Below are 13816 nucleotides of genomic sequence, written 5' to 3'. Positions count from 1 at the left end.
AGAATCCTTGAATCACTAGTGTGTCCTTTAACTGTATCCCTGAGATTAGAACCAGTTATATAACTAGGACATCAAAACAAAAATGCAGCTCCAGTTCTAAGAAGGGAAGTTTCAAACTGATAGAAAAAGCATTTATTAAGGTGAAATATTAACACCCATGATACCTGAGTCTAAAAGGTATTTAATCATTTTTCCCCTATATAAATACGTTGTTTGGCAATGATTATTTTCCCATGTCTTTACCAAATTCCGTGCCTCCTCCTTAAGATTTTTTTTGGGGTGGGTGGGTTAGAAATCTACTAATATGCTTAGCATATTAACTTTTATTAACTTTAGATGAAAAATTTGCTGAAACACTATCACATTTCCTTTCAAAAATACGTGTTAAGGTAAAAAAGACAAGGGGGTATCCATGCCTTTGGCCTTACTCTTTTCTTCACTTAGAATAATTTCTTTCCTTCTACCCTTCCTGTTTGAAATCCTTTCTCTTTTTTTTGTTTCTTTCTTTTTTTTTTAGACAGTTTCTAACGCTGCCACAGCCTAAAGGCCTTCTCTTACCTTCCCACTTTGTACATCCCCTGAGGCCTTTAGGTATCCTCATCTTTGGCTCAAATCTTAATCCCACCACAAACATGAGAGCAGCAGAAATAAACATTCTCATCTTCATAAACTCTGCAGTATTTTTTAAAATTAATTTATTTATTATCTTCGGCTGCGTTGGGTCTTTGTTGCTGCACATGGGCTTTCTCTAGTTGCGGCAAGTGGGGACTACTCTTCGTTGTTGTGGTGCGCGGGCTTCTCATTGTGGTGGCTTCTCTTGTTGTGGAGCACGGGCTCTAGGTGCCTGGGCTTCATTAGTTGTGGCACGCAGGCTCAGTAGTTGTGGCTCATGGGCTGTAGAGCACAGGCTCAGTAGTTGTGGCACACGGGCTGTAGAGCACAGGCTCAGTAGTTGTGGCGCACAGGCTTAGTTGCTCCGCGGCATGTGGGATCTTCCCGGACCAGGGCTCGAACCCGTGTCCCCTGCATTGTCAGGGGGATTCTTAACCACTGTGCCACCAGGGAAGCCCCTGCAGTATTTTTTTTTTTTAAAGCAAAAGTTCAATAGTTAAATGAATAAGTAAAGTGAACAACTTTTTAGGATGAGTCATGGATGAAAAGAAGCAGTTTCAACACTTTTAAAATGAAAACTTAATAGTTAAAAATGAACGATGTTAATTTATTAAAATTCCAGTATATCACTATTCTGGCTAACTCTACCTCACACTCTTACCACGTTACTCATTTTTGTTTTCTTCACAGCACTCAAGAATCTAACGTTATCTGTTTGCTCTTGGCTGTTCACTGCATGCACAGTGCTGGCACCTATGAACTGCTTAATTGCTGTCTTGGCGACTTGTCAGAAGAGGAAGACAAAACACTAGAAAAAGGACGGTACTGATTACATTTGGCTGTATTTCATGTATTTGCGTTGCAAGTGCTGGTAGGGGAATGGCCAATCAATGCAAAATTCAGAATGTTGCTTCCCGGGAAAATCAGAGTTAAAACTGACTTCTCAGATTGCACTAACTCCGTCAGTCCTGGAAGGCGAAATTAACGCTGGATTTCTCAAAGACTACGTTTTCATCTCTGTATTTCCAGACCCTGTCCCTACGTATGGTACATTGCAGGTGTTTCAATGCACCTGTTAAATCCCGATTTGGACGGGGTTACGAATCCGGGGGACAATTTAGTGTTAAAAAGAAAAAGAAAACAAACAAACAAACCTTCTTTTAGAACGAACTATATTAGGAAACCGTAACCAACCACCGGGCTGGCCAGAGGTTCCACTTAACTAACAGTCGCCGGGAAAGTGGTATTTGCAATGCGCTCAGAAGTAGCGAGCTTTCGTTTCATGAGAACAGAGAGACGCGCGCGCGGGCGAAGATCACCCACAGAATGAAAAATTCATGAACATTCAGAATGACTTAAAATTGAAGGGAGAGAGTGTGCAGCTCAGGGAGGCCCAGTTGGTGGGGTCGATAGGAAATTACAATTATAGTGTCAGAAGGGGTTAAAACTGGTGTTCCGACAGAGCCTGGGCTCCGCGGGACTTACAAGATCGCGCAGACAGGAGAGCTTGGCCCTTCTCGCGCTCCGTAGGACGAGTTCTCTGGGCCTCCGCGGGCCCCGGCTGGGAATGACGTTGGGAGGCTGCCCGCGTTAGTGCCTGTTGTGCGGTCCAATGACCGCCGAACAGAGTCATGACCGGTCCTGCTAGAAGGCTAGCAGGACCCCTGTCTCATGAACCACCTCAATCCGGAAACAGAAATTCTCGAGACCGGCACTGCCAGAGCCAGCTCTTGCACGGAAGGGAGTGCACATGCGCCTAGGGGTCCTGGGAAACCCTTAAATACCGTCTTGAGGTTACGTTCGTTCTCTTTCCCTGCCGCCGCGGAGCCGCGCGGAGGCGGAGGCGCGGGGTGAGTGGAGGCAAGCTAGGGTGGTGTTTACGAAGCGTGGCTCGCTGTTTTTTGCCAGGGATTGACGTTGAATATTTGCACCTAAGTTGAATCTATTTATCAACCACTTTTTTGCTTTTTGTATTGTAGTGCATTCAAGATTCGGCTCCACCCGTAACCCACCGCCATGGCCGAGGAAGGGTGAGCCCAGGGCCCGGGGTGGTGGTGCGGCCCAGGCGTGGGCTTCGAGCCGGTAGTGCGGGCTCTGGGTCGGCCGTGGCGCCTTAAGCGCGTCTGACCGACCTCGCTGATGACTGCCAAGTGCAAGGCGTTAGATGGTGTGCGGGAACTTATTAATAGCTTAATTTTTTTGTCTTTCAGCATTGTTGCTGGAGGTGTAATGGACGTTAATACTGCTCTGCAAGAGGTGCTGAAGACCGCCCTCATCCATGATGGCCTAGCACGTGGAATTCGCGAAGCTGCCAAAGCCTTAGACAAGTACGTGTATCAGTCTCAATACGGTGGGGTGTTGGAACCGGAACAAAACTGCAGCCGAGGGAAGAAAGCGTGAAGTTCATGGTGTTAGCACAGAGGTTCTGAATGGCATCCGTTCTACAGGAAACCTAGGAAAAGGTATCAGAACTCAGATCTCTAATGACCCACTTAAAGTGTGTGGGTTTGGAATGGGGATGAGCACTTGATTTCTAAAGTGAAACTACAGTGTTTGAATGATGACTTAAATTGTCGGATACCCCTTCACTCTTTTTATGAGTGAAAACTAACAGTCTGACAAACCTGTAGCTTTTGGGGCTAGTTTCACTGTTATTTAGGGGATAGGTGGGAACTTTCATTTAGCACTTTGCAAATTAAAACCATTATATTAAAGTGGCAGAAACATCTGGTTTTGGTATGAACTTTGTACAGTAGCTGTGGAGACCAATGTGGGTGTGGGATAATTGCAAATTTACTCAGTGAGGTCTCTGGGTGGGTAACATTGGCAAAACAGCTGTTAACTATTAGAGCTGAACTTAAATGTTGTGAAAGGGTTACTAAGTTAGGTAAATTTAAGTCTATTCAATTTGGTGTAGGTTGGCCAGTTGAATCCAGTGAAGACAGCACTTGTTGGAAAGTTCCTGATACGAGTCTACTATTTGTACCTTGAACATACTCTGCAATATTAAGGGTCTGGGCTAGTAACAGGTAACAACTTAGTAAACTAGTTCCTATATATAACATTTGAAGTTTTAAGAGTTACTGAAGACAGGGTGATTCTGTAGATGAAGTTAAGGAACATATGCCTGGTGGTAGCTACGTCAAACTAAAGTTGTATTCTTCAGTGGCTGCTTATGTTTTGCCAGTGTAGCCAGTGCAAAGATAACTCTTCTAAAGCACAGTAGTGGATTTAGATCTGAATTTTAACATCTACTGTTGGATTTGCATTTCAGGCGCCAAGCCCATCTCTGTGTGCTTGCATCCAACTGTGATGAGCCTATGTATGTCAAGCTGGTGGAGGCCCTTTGTGCTGAGCACCAAATCAACCTGATTAAGGTAAGTTTCTCATTGAATTTGGTTTTTCCGAAAGCCAAAGTAGCTTAATGGAAATTGGGCCAGTTAGGGACATGTGTCCACATAAATGCTATCCATAATGATTTTTGTCATACCGGAGCAAATTTTGTAACGAGCTCTTTGTTTTCTGCAGCTGTGAAAGGCGTCACAAATTTGGCATTGTTGGCTATGATAAAACTAGTTCTAGAAACATTTTTATTCCTGCAGAATTAAATGCTAATTTTATGCTGGTACAGAACAAAAGATAGGTAGGGTGTTGATAGGGGGTCTTGGTGCTGTGCATGATGACAACTGGCTCCCTCTACTGAACTGATATGAGGAAACTGCCATGTCACCCTCTCTGACTACAGCTACCTTACATATAATGTACTGTGTTACCAATAGCATTAAAGCCTTGGAGTGTGGTGATCTTTGTTTTTATTCCCCCCTGATAGGTTGATGACAACAAGAAACTAGGGGAATGGGTAGGCCTCTGTAAAATTGACAGAGAGGGGAAACCCCGTAAAGTGGTTGGCTGCAGCTGTGTGGTGGTTAAGGTAAGTCGGTACCGGTGTGCGGGGTGAAGGCTGCGCTGGGTAGATGCGCTTCACTGTGAGTTAAGTCAAGAATCTCTTCGAAGCAAAAAATGCGTAATCCTCAGCAAACTTAGAAAAAGCCTTCTGCCTTGCAGAAAAGGGAAATAAGACATAATTAAGCCAGCCAATGAATCTGCTTATCTGAATGTGTTTCTGCAGAAATTTAGAAAATGCTGGCAATAGGAAAGCCGTGTTACGAGCCTTAAAGACATTGAAGTCTTTAAGGTCCCTGAAAATGGCTACAAGACATTTTAATGGTGGGAAGCGTTTTCACGAGACGTGCTGATTTTTTTTAAAGCTTCATTATAACTAGTGCTAACAATTTAGTTGAGTTTCTAAATTTTAGTAAAATCACGTATGTTTTTTTTAGGACTATGGCAAAGAGTCTCAGGCCAAGGATGTCATCGAGGAGTACTTCAAATGCAAGAAATGATCAAATAAAAAAACTAGGCTCTTGTTCCTCATCTCTGGTTTTTTATTTGGGGCAGTAAAGTAAGGTCCCTGTTAATGAAGAACAAAAGATATTCATTGCAAAATAACTGGAAGCATGCTCTCTGTCGCCTGGTTCTAAGTGAAAGCCTTTTCTCCCAACCAGTAAGTAACTTCAGTGTTGGCAAGCAGAAGAGCCCAAGTGAAGATAGGCTTACAGTGAGGTATTGGTGACAGGGTTTCTTGGGTGTGGACATTTATCACGACTATGACGAGGCCATCCTAGGACCAAGAGAAATGGGTTGAGGCTAGTCAAGTGTGGGTGTCAGTAACTTAAAATCCTAAAGCTGGATTGGATTTAGGCTGTGGGACACTAGAAGGTACATGAAGTCCAGGTGTGCTTATGCACATGCCCATTAGGGAAGGTCAGAGTGTCTTATTTACCTAAATATTAGCCACAGAAACAAAATGTGTTTCTATGTATTTCTAGTCCCTCTAGAAACTCAGTAGGGAGAAGTAATGGTGACCCATGTACTTCAAGCCTGGATCAAGTTGGGTTTGTGTGAGTACGAAATGTTGAGCCAGGTAGGACTAATGGAAGTCTTAAAATTGGAATCCCTCGTAAATTGCCAACTGGGGTACTTTTGAGTTTCTCTCCCCTGGTTTGCCTGTCCTACTATACAGTTATAGGGCACATGTGAAGGGAAAATGAATTTAGTTTGCTTTTAATTGTGATTTCTTTATATCACTGTCTGCTTAACATTTTGAGTCCCTATGCTGTATTTGGTGCTGTTTGAGTCTGTTGATGCAGTGGAAAAACCATATTTTTGTTTGATCCTTTATGGGAAATTGTGTAATTCAGGCTAGGGAAAACTGTTGGATTACAGCAAAGTGCATTTTCATATTCACCCCTTTTTGAAATTAGTGCTGGGAAGACTTTTTGAAGCTAATCTGTTTGCTGAATGTTAACTCTGATTTGGGATTACATCAGCATTGGTTTTTCGATATTTCCATATTCGCTGTCAGCTGAGTTACAAAACACACTTAAAGAAATATTTTACCCTTGACCCTATCTTACTGTAGATACTACCTGGCTAAATCCATTGTTGAAAATTAACTTTCAGTGTGTTTTCTGGCTTCTGTCTGCTAGAATGTTATGGTCACCAAGACACTTACGGTCAAACCAGCTTCTTAATGACCTTTTTCTTTTGCCCTCTTCCTGACTTTTTAGAAAATTTTATTTGTGGTCTACTTTGGCCTTTGCCATGCTGTACCTCAGTCCCTTGTTTCTCCCTCTGCCCACCCCTTCTATTTTAATAGTTCCAGAGTTCAGACTGGTCCTATTTACTTCTCTAAGGCCAGCCTGGGACAGTTTCCACTTGTTTGTCTTTGATCAGCACTAGACTAATGGTGTGCACTAGACAGCACCCTGTGAAAACCTTCAAGTTTTGTGTGCCTCAGTGAATTTTATCTTCCCCTTAAGGTCAGTGCTTTTTGTGAGAGGAAGGGGAAGAGTTGTTGACCTGCTAATGTATGCCAAGCTCTGCACCAAGTGTTAACATTTTTTTGTGTTACTTCCTGTCGATTTCCCAAGCCAGAGCCCTCGGATGTCCTCTGCCCCACCTCTGCCTTTTATAGCCTGTAGACTCCAGGTGGCAATGGCCCCAGTTTTTCATCCGCACTGCTCAGTTGCAGTGAAGTGATTATCCTTTTTCTCATGACTAAATCTATTAGGTCTTTCTGCCTTTGCCTGAAGTACCTTTCTTTTTTGTCTACCTGGCAGTCTTCAAAACCCAGCTCAAAGGAACATAGCTTTAGCCTTGAAATTGTGACTTGTCTATAGCTTCTATGGGATTCATGAGGGAGGCCATCCATGCAAAGGTGCCAGGGCAGAAGCAGATGTCTTCATTCTCTTACTGGGGAAAATAATAGTTTGAGGGCATCCCTCATGAGACTACCCTTTCACTGGGTTGCAAGAAAACCTCCAAGCCAAATCCATTTTCTTTGTTCTTAACTCTTATACTTAAAAAATTTTTGCCTGGTCCTGATTTTATTAAAATTTCTATTATGTGTGTTTTTTGTAAACCACTTTAAATTCTTTTAAAAATAATCAGGACATCCATAGAAAAATTGTAAAAAGGCTGTATTAGGTAGGTGTCCATTAAAAACAAGAATTTATCTTAAACTGGGTTGTTGAGGCAATGACAACATAGGCAGAGGTGTTATGAACCCTAGAAATGTGGAAACATCTGTCTTACTGAAGACTAGCCCTTTAAATGGAGCTTGAATTTCTTTTTTCTTTATGGATGAGAGTGCAAAAAGTTGGGCTCAAGGAATATGTTAAGCACAGGCAAGCTTTGCGTCTTCCTGCCCTCTTCATAGAGGAGGAAGGAGAGGATATTTAACCAAGGAGGGGAAGTAAGATCACAGCCTTCATTCCAGGCTGAGGGTGGGGCAGGGTGATGGCTCAGTGGGGTAGGGCATTGTCCTCCCAGCTGGGGTCCTCATAAAGCCCAATCCACAAGGCAATATGGAATTTCAGAAGTAATTTCTAGCAAGAGCAATGGAGGCATCATGGCTGGGCTATGCAGGTACCCAAGAGATGCCACCAGGCTTCCCCAGCCTCCCAGAGAGAAACTTGGATGAAGTCTGACTCGTTGCCCGTGGCCAGGTGCTGGGGGCAGAGGGGGGATGGTCACAGTCAGAATTGAAGAATAATTGTACAGAGGGTGATCAGGTATTTAGGGCTTGGGCTACATAAATATTAACACATCAGTGTTCAGAAGGATTGGTGGTACTGGTGCTCCCCAGGCAGAAATCAGTCCTTTTTAAACAACAGTGGCTTACACTTCAAATGGCATAAGCACACCTAAATTAAAACTTTATCATACCACAAGTGAGATGTCTCAGCCAGTTTTTTTACCCAAAACATAACAGGGCCGAGTCTGCTGATTAAAGTTGCATTACAACCTGGCTTTTGCTTGAAAAGGCTTAGAAATGAGGGAGGTGGGTGACCCTAGGAATTATTAAGACCTGCACTAAAGGGGCAATCTTTTAAGCTCTCTTATGAAACATGCCTTAAGAGTGTCGTTTCTTGACATTTCTTTTGCCCCTTTTTCACTGACTACTTTCATCACCGTGTTCCTAATTTGTTTCCAGTGGCAAATTGGCTTTGGGAAGGGGATAAACGAGTAGAGAAGTGCTTTTATAGGTAGAAGCTGAGTCTGGTTTCCTCTTTGGGAACTAAACTCAGTTGTGAAACGTGAAGGTGGAGACTGGTGGTTATTTTATGGCCCTACCAACCCGGGAGGTTCTGTTAACCTTTCATTTTCTGATAAAGGGTGAGAAAAATTATAAAGCATCAATTTAGTTAACCCATTCATTGACCAATTACAAATGAAAGAATGGTTATAGCTATAAGTATGCTTACTACAGAACTCTTGGTAGGACTTGTTGGTTGAAGGAGGGGAAACAATTAGGTGAAATGTGATACATCTACATAATGGGGTATTATGGTGCCAATATAAATGGACAGAACGGAAGGGTATTTGTCAGTGTATTCGTAAAGCAATAGTTAAAACGTACGGTAAGACCACATTTTGTTAAAAAAAAAAAAACACATGCCTTCAGAGAAAAGAAAGGTTGGAAGGATATACATTAAGGTTTTAATGGTTACTTCTGGAAAGGTGGGTATTTTGGTTTTCCTTTTTTTTCTTTAATATGTATTGCTTTTGTAGTAAGAAAACATTCTTAAATGAAAGAATGGTACAAGATAGTCTTAGGATTAATTTTAAGTAGCATTAATATAAAACTAAACATTTTTGTATGTTTTGTGAACATGTGAATTTACTCGTCTGGTGAAATAGCACGTGCATACGACAGGGCAGCTTTAAAAGAGGGAGTTCAGACCTACCCAGCAGAGGGCAGTAAGAAGCTAGTGTCACAGGGACCTGTCAGTAAAAGAAGTGGAGATAAGCACAGACTGTACAGCAGGCTCCCCTTAGGAAAAGATTCTCCTCCCACTCCTTGAAAATTGTTGGGCTTCAGTTTACTATTTCTCGTTGCTCTTGCTCTTTGTCTTGATATTGTAGAATCCACACTCCCCAGCTGGTGAGGTCAGTTCAACTTGTGCTTTGGGAGGTTGTCAGTAGAGGTGACTAGTTATTTTATATACAATTAAGAAATAGAGACTACAACATGTTCCTAGAGGAAAAGGTTTTGCTCTGTGATAGTGGACTGTATGTTCTTGTTAGGCCCCTTTCTCTTCCACTAAGTGAGAATTTGTCTGAAGCTACCTGAAGACTAGAAGGTTTCAGAGCAGGCGTATTCTGGAAAAATGGGCATAATTTGGAGAGCATCAAGGCAACAGCCATACTCTGGAGATTATAATCCACAGTATAACTCCATGGAAGCACTGACATTGTTCTGTGCTGTAATCTCTGGTGCCTAGAGTAGTGCTTGGTGTAATAGGCACTCTTATAATCTGTTGGATGAATAGATTTGACCTGCCTATTTGTTTAGTCATTTAATTTGTGGGTTTCCTTCTCGGGCTTAAACTCCCCAGCCTCTTTTGACACTTTAATTTCTCATGTTCCTTTTTTTCTGGCAACAAAAGTGAATCTCAAGCTGGGCCTCTTCTAAACTAGAATGGTGCCAAGTTGTCTCAACTTCCCATCCCTCCAGCTCTACTCTAGGGAGCAGGGTAGAGAAACGTATGCTATCACAATATGGGGTACACACCTCTAAGAGTCTGAAAATTTAAAAGCCAGTATGAGGCTTGGGAACAGTAAAAAGCATGTGAATTCAGGGAAACTTTTTACGCTGCAGTAATTTCTCTTTGAAGCTTGTTTATTGAGACACATGCCAACAGCACAGTATTATATGAGTGATGTGAACTAAACCTTACACAAATGTAGTATTTGGCTTTTTATTTTTCCTCCTTTCAACTCAACTGCTCCCAACTAAAATTTACAAACAGATAAAAAATCCTGTTTGTACCTGGTTGGCTTGTTAGAGAAATGTGGGGTAAAAGACCTGTGATATTTCACAGTGTTGCCACCAGGTTAAAAGGAGCAAAATGCACATAAATACGAGATCCGTAAGGGGAAAATGAAGTATTGACATACAGAATGCTGCAAATTAAACATTCTGTCTTCTCTTAGATTTGATGCTTGCATATACTTGGTGAGTTCCGGGGCTCAGCAGATGTTTTGCTAAATAGGTGCATGTTGTGTCTTGCTGGGAGGTGTTTACCCACACACGTCATAAAGTGTTGCAGTTACCCCAGTTTTAGGAGGGAGTACATGTATAATTTTTAAGCAGAAATAAAACCTTTTCTATCCCCACCCACAAGCTAGGGTTTTGAAATTAAATTATCGAGTTCAAAATTTTATATTCCAATTTTCTGTCATGTAAAGAGTCTAGAAATTTAATTTTCAAATAAACATGAAAATGATAATGTGGATGATATTAACATGCAGAAGCAAAGTTCGGAGCCCTACGTGGAGAGGAAACAGTTTATGTGAAATTTTTTACATTTTAAAATAACTTATCAAGGCATAAATATACTTATTACCTTTATTGTTGCCTAGTGTTGTCCTGTGAAGTGAGGCTCATTCAAAGTGTCGCAGGTGGCATTGCTGCCATGTGGAGTCTCGGGTAATAGACTGCAGGGCAGATGGAGGTTTAGCTAACATTCAGTTACAGTTTGAAACTTTCCTTTTGGGTGGTAGTAAAAATAAAGCAGGTAAGAAATGAGCTGCTCTTCAAAGAAACTTCTGTGCTTTGGTAAAACTGCTGAGGGTGTTTCTCCCGTCAGAGCCGTATAACAGAGCCGTATAACGGTGCGCAGCAAGTTTCTTCAATGAAGCAGAAACCTGCCTGCCTGATAAATCCCAGGACCGTCCAGGGCATAATGACCATCTGCAAGTAAGAGTACAGATTATTTGTGGGAAGTGAAGGCAACATATTAAAAGCAAGCTGTATTTCTGAGGGGTGGGGGAGAGGAGTGGGGGGAGGAGAGGGAGACAGGGAGAGAGATGGAAGGAGGGAGATGGGAGGGGAGGGAGGGAGAGAAGACGTTCAGTTGCCTATAAACTAGTACAAAGGATTGATTTATTCTACACATTATTTTCTTCAGTTAAAATGTGAACATTCACCTTTGATTTTGGAAGGTGAGCATTCACTTAACATTATAAATCAGTCGAAAATAAGTATAATTGAGTTGAATATTAGCTGACCAGTTATCTTTTATTGCATTGGGTAGAACCCCAGTAGTTATTTTCTTTGGTGAGTCTCAACTGAAATGGTATATTAATCAAGTGAAAGTGCTCGTAATCATTGCCAGTCCCCAGACGTGTACTTGTGTGTTGAAATTTTTTCTCAGCAGCAAAGTAAAATATTTTACCCTACCTATACAGTTTAACTCTTGTCTTCCTAGTAAGGCATTCACATTTAGAAATTAACAGCCCGTTTGGATAAGAGATGCAAACTCTTATTTAAGGGAGAAGATATATTTAATAAGATTGATAATTGCTTTATGTAGACTAGAAAATAAACAACCAAAGCAAAATCTCCCCAACATATAAACAATATGTAACAAAAACAGAACCGCTATGTAGCGTTGAGTGGAAGAGCATGTAAACTGTTCCTTTAACCCTATAATTCTGATTTCTTGATTTTTGCTTTGATACTTTGATAATGAAAGGTAAACAGTTGTGCAAAGAAATACAGCTGTTTCTTTTAACATTTTCCTCTCCTATGCGATTCCCAAACTGCGTCATGTTTTTGATTTTGTTTTTGCCCGCACCACGGGGCATGGAGAACTTCCCTGACGAGGGATTGAACCCACGCCCCTGTCCCTCAACGTGCTTCATGTTTTTTGTTTTCTGTTTTTTTAAAAAAATTAATTTTTGGCTGCGTTGGGTCTTTGTTGCTGTACATGGGCTTTCTCGTTGCAGTGAGTGTGGGCTTCGCATTGCAGTGGCTTCTGTTGCAGAGCACGGGCTCTAGGCGCGTGGGCTTCAGTAATTGTGGCTTGCAGGCTCTAGAGTACAGGTTCAGTAGTTGTGGCGCACGGGCTTAGTTGCTCCGTGGCATGTGGGATCTTCCCGGACCAGGGCTTGAGCCTATGTCCCCTGCATTGGCAGGTGTATTCTTAATCACTGTGCTGCCAGGGAAGCCCAACCTGCTTCATGTTTGATTTTAGTCCTTTGAAGAGGCCCTACCAGGAAGGGGCTCTTATGTAATTCTGGGCTCTGTGTAAAAAAAAAAGTATGTTTCTATAATATCTACATGATTACCTCTCAAACTTAGTTTATTGCTAAATGATACAAAATTTAGGGAATTAAATGATTACAGTCTTCTACTTAATAACACAAGTGATATTCTTTAATACTGTCATCTAAAGTAATTATTAATGATGATTGTGGTAAATTACTTTCTAGAGTTAGTAGTATCATTACTGGTTGTGTTATTTTCTAGAAGTAACTGTGGCCTGACCAAAATGTGGCCTTGCTACTTTCTTGCTGTATTTCTGGAGAAGATGCTCTCTCTTGCCCAGAGAGAATTGGGCTGGGAGTTTAGGCCTGAAGTGATGAGTCTCGCATTGCAGACTCTACTTGCAGTTAGAATCTGAATTTTTCAGTTGGAAGGACCTGAAAAATGATCTCATTTGGTTCCCTCATTTTCCGGCTGAGAAGACAGAGCCTCCACATCCCAGGATATGCTCCAAGCAGACTTGGACATGTGGGTAAACTGATTATAGGATTTGTCATTTTGTTGAAGATTAAAATATTCTAAATATATGTGGAAGGAATATACTTTGTAAATTGATATGGGTGTATTGGTGAAGAATATCAGGGATGAGGACTTAAACAAACGTACTATGAGTCCAGAAACACTTTTTTTTTTTTGCGTTACGCGGGCCTCTCACAGCCGCGGCTCCTCCCGCTGCGGAGCACAGGCTCCGGACGCGCAGGCCCAGCGGCCATGGCTCACGGGCCCAGCCGCTCCGCGGCACCTGGGATCCTCCCGGACCGGACTGGGGCACGAACTCACACCCCCTGCATCGGCAGGCGGACCCCCATCAGGGAAGCCCCAGAGACACTTTTTAGTGCATGAAAAATAAGCTAACAAGGGCAATATATTGGCTTCCACAAGAGGTGTGTACAGATGTGGAAGAATGTTTATACAAAGCCAGAATACACAAGCATCATCTCCCACAGGTCATTTGCACTGTGCACTTTGAGTTTGTGCAGTGTTTTCCTGGTTTGTACTTGTCCCATTAATTTAGGCCACCAACAGTGATGTAGAGCGATGAAGTCTCCAGAACTAGGGATCTACCACGGAACCCTTGTTGGGCCCCTAATACACAGGTGAACTAGCAGATCCGAGGATGTGTCTTAAAAGAGAAGGGAAGACAAGGGGAGGCATTTGTCCATAAGAACGTGATTTGAAGAAAACCTGTCTCAAAGTGAATAATGAGTGTATTTTACAAAAGATTGCAGCTAGTTCTTTGCCTTGCCATTAAAGTTAATAAATTAATGTTAATTTTCAGAAGCAGTTATAAATAACTTTAAAGGAGTATCGTTATCTATAGTTGGTTGGTAGGGGAATTGGCCTTAAAAATAATCCTGGATTAGGTATCCATTCTATAGTGTTGGCAGAGAAGAACCTGCTTCTTAAAGATCTCTTTAAGATGAATGAGCATAAGATGCAGATTCTCATCCTAGACTACAGTGCAGTTCCTGTCCACAAAAATCTGGGGAGACAATTGCATTAACACGCCAGTGTTACTGATTTATA

The 13816-nt window shown here is 42.0% G+C and overlaps 1 protein-coding gene and 1 pseudogene across 2 annotated transcripts in view; both read left to right on the top strand.

Annotated features, from left to right (window-relative positions):
* Positions 1-2387: 2387 nt before the first annotated feature.
* Positions 2388-5040, top strand: LOC309972272 (small ribosomal subunit protein eS12). The gene is made up of 6 exons (XM_082855893.1): positions 2388-2462; positions 2592-2642; positions 2823-2939; positions 3887-3989; positions 4442-4543; positions 4953-5040. The coding sequence occupies exons 2-6, from the start codon at positions 2629-2631 to the stop codon at positions 5013-5015; spliced, it is 399 nt and encodes a 132-aa protein (XP_082712019.1). The 5' UTR covers positions 2388-2462; positions 2592-2628; the 3' UTR covers positions 5016-5040.
* An 80-nt stretch (positions 5041-5120) lies between these two features.
* The window catches only part of LOC309972271 (ADP-ribosylhydrolase ARH3-like), a 102109-nt pseudogene continuing 93413 nt past the window's right edge, over positions 5121-13816 (top strand). The window contains exon 1 of the transcript in view: positions 5121-5176. The product of the transcript in view is annotated as an ADP-ribosylhydrolase ARH3-like (transcript). The remainder of the gene's footprint in view (positions 5177-13816) is intronic.

This window comes from Leucopleurus acutus (assembly GCF_964270905.1).
Source record: "Leucopleurus acutus genome assembly, chromosome: 15".
In the NCBI taxonomy this organism is placed as follows: domain Eukaryota; kingdom Metazoa; phylum Chordata; class Mammalia; order Artiodactyla; family Delphinidae; genus Leucopleurus; species Leucopleurus acutus.
This window is presented reverse-complemented; position numbering and strand designations above follow the sequence as displayed.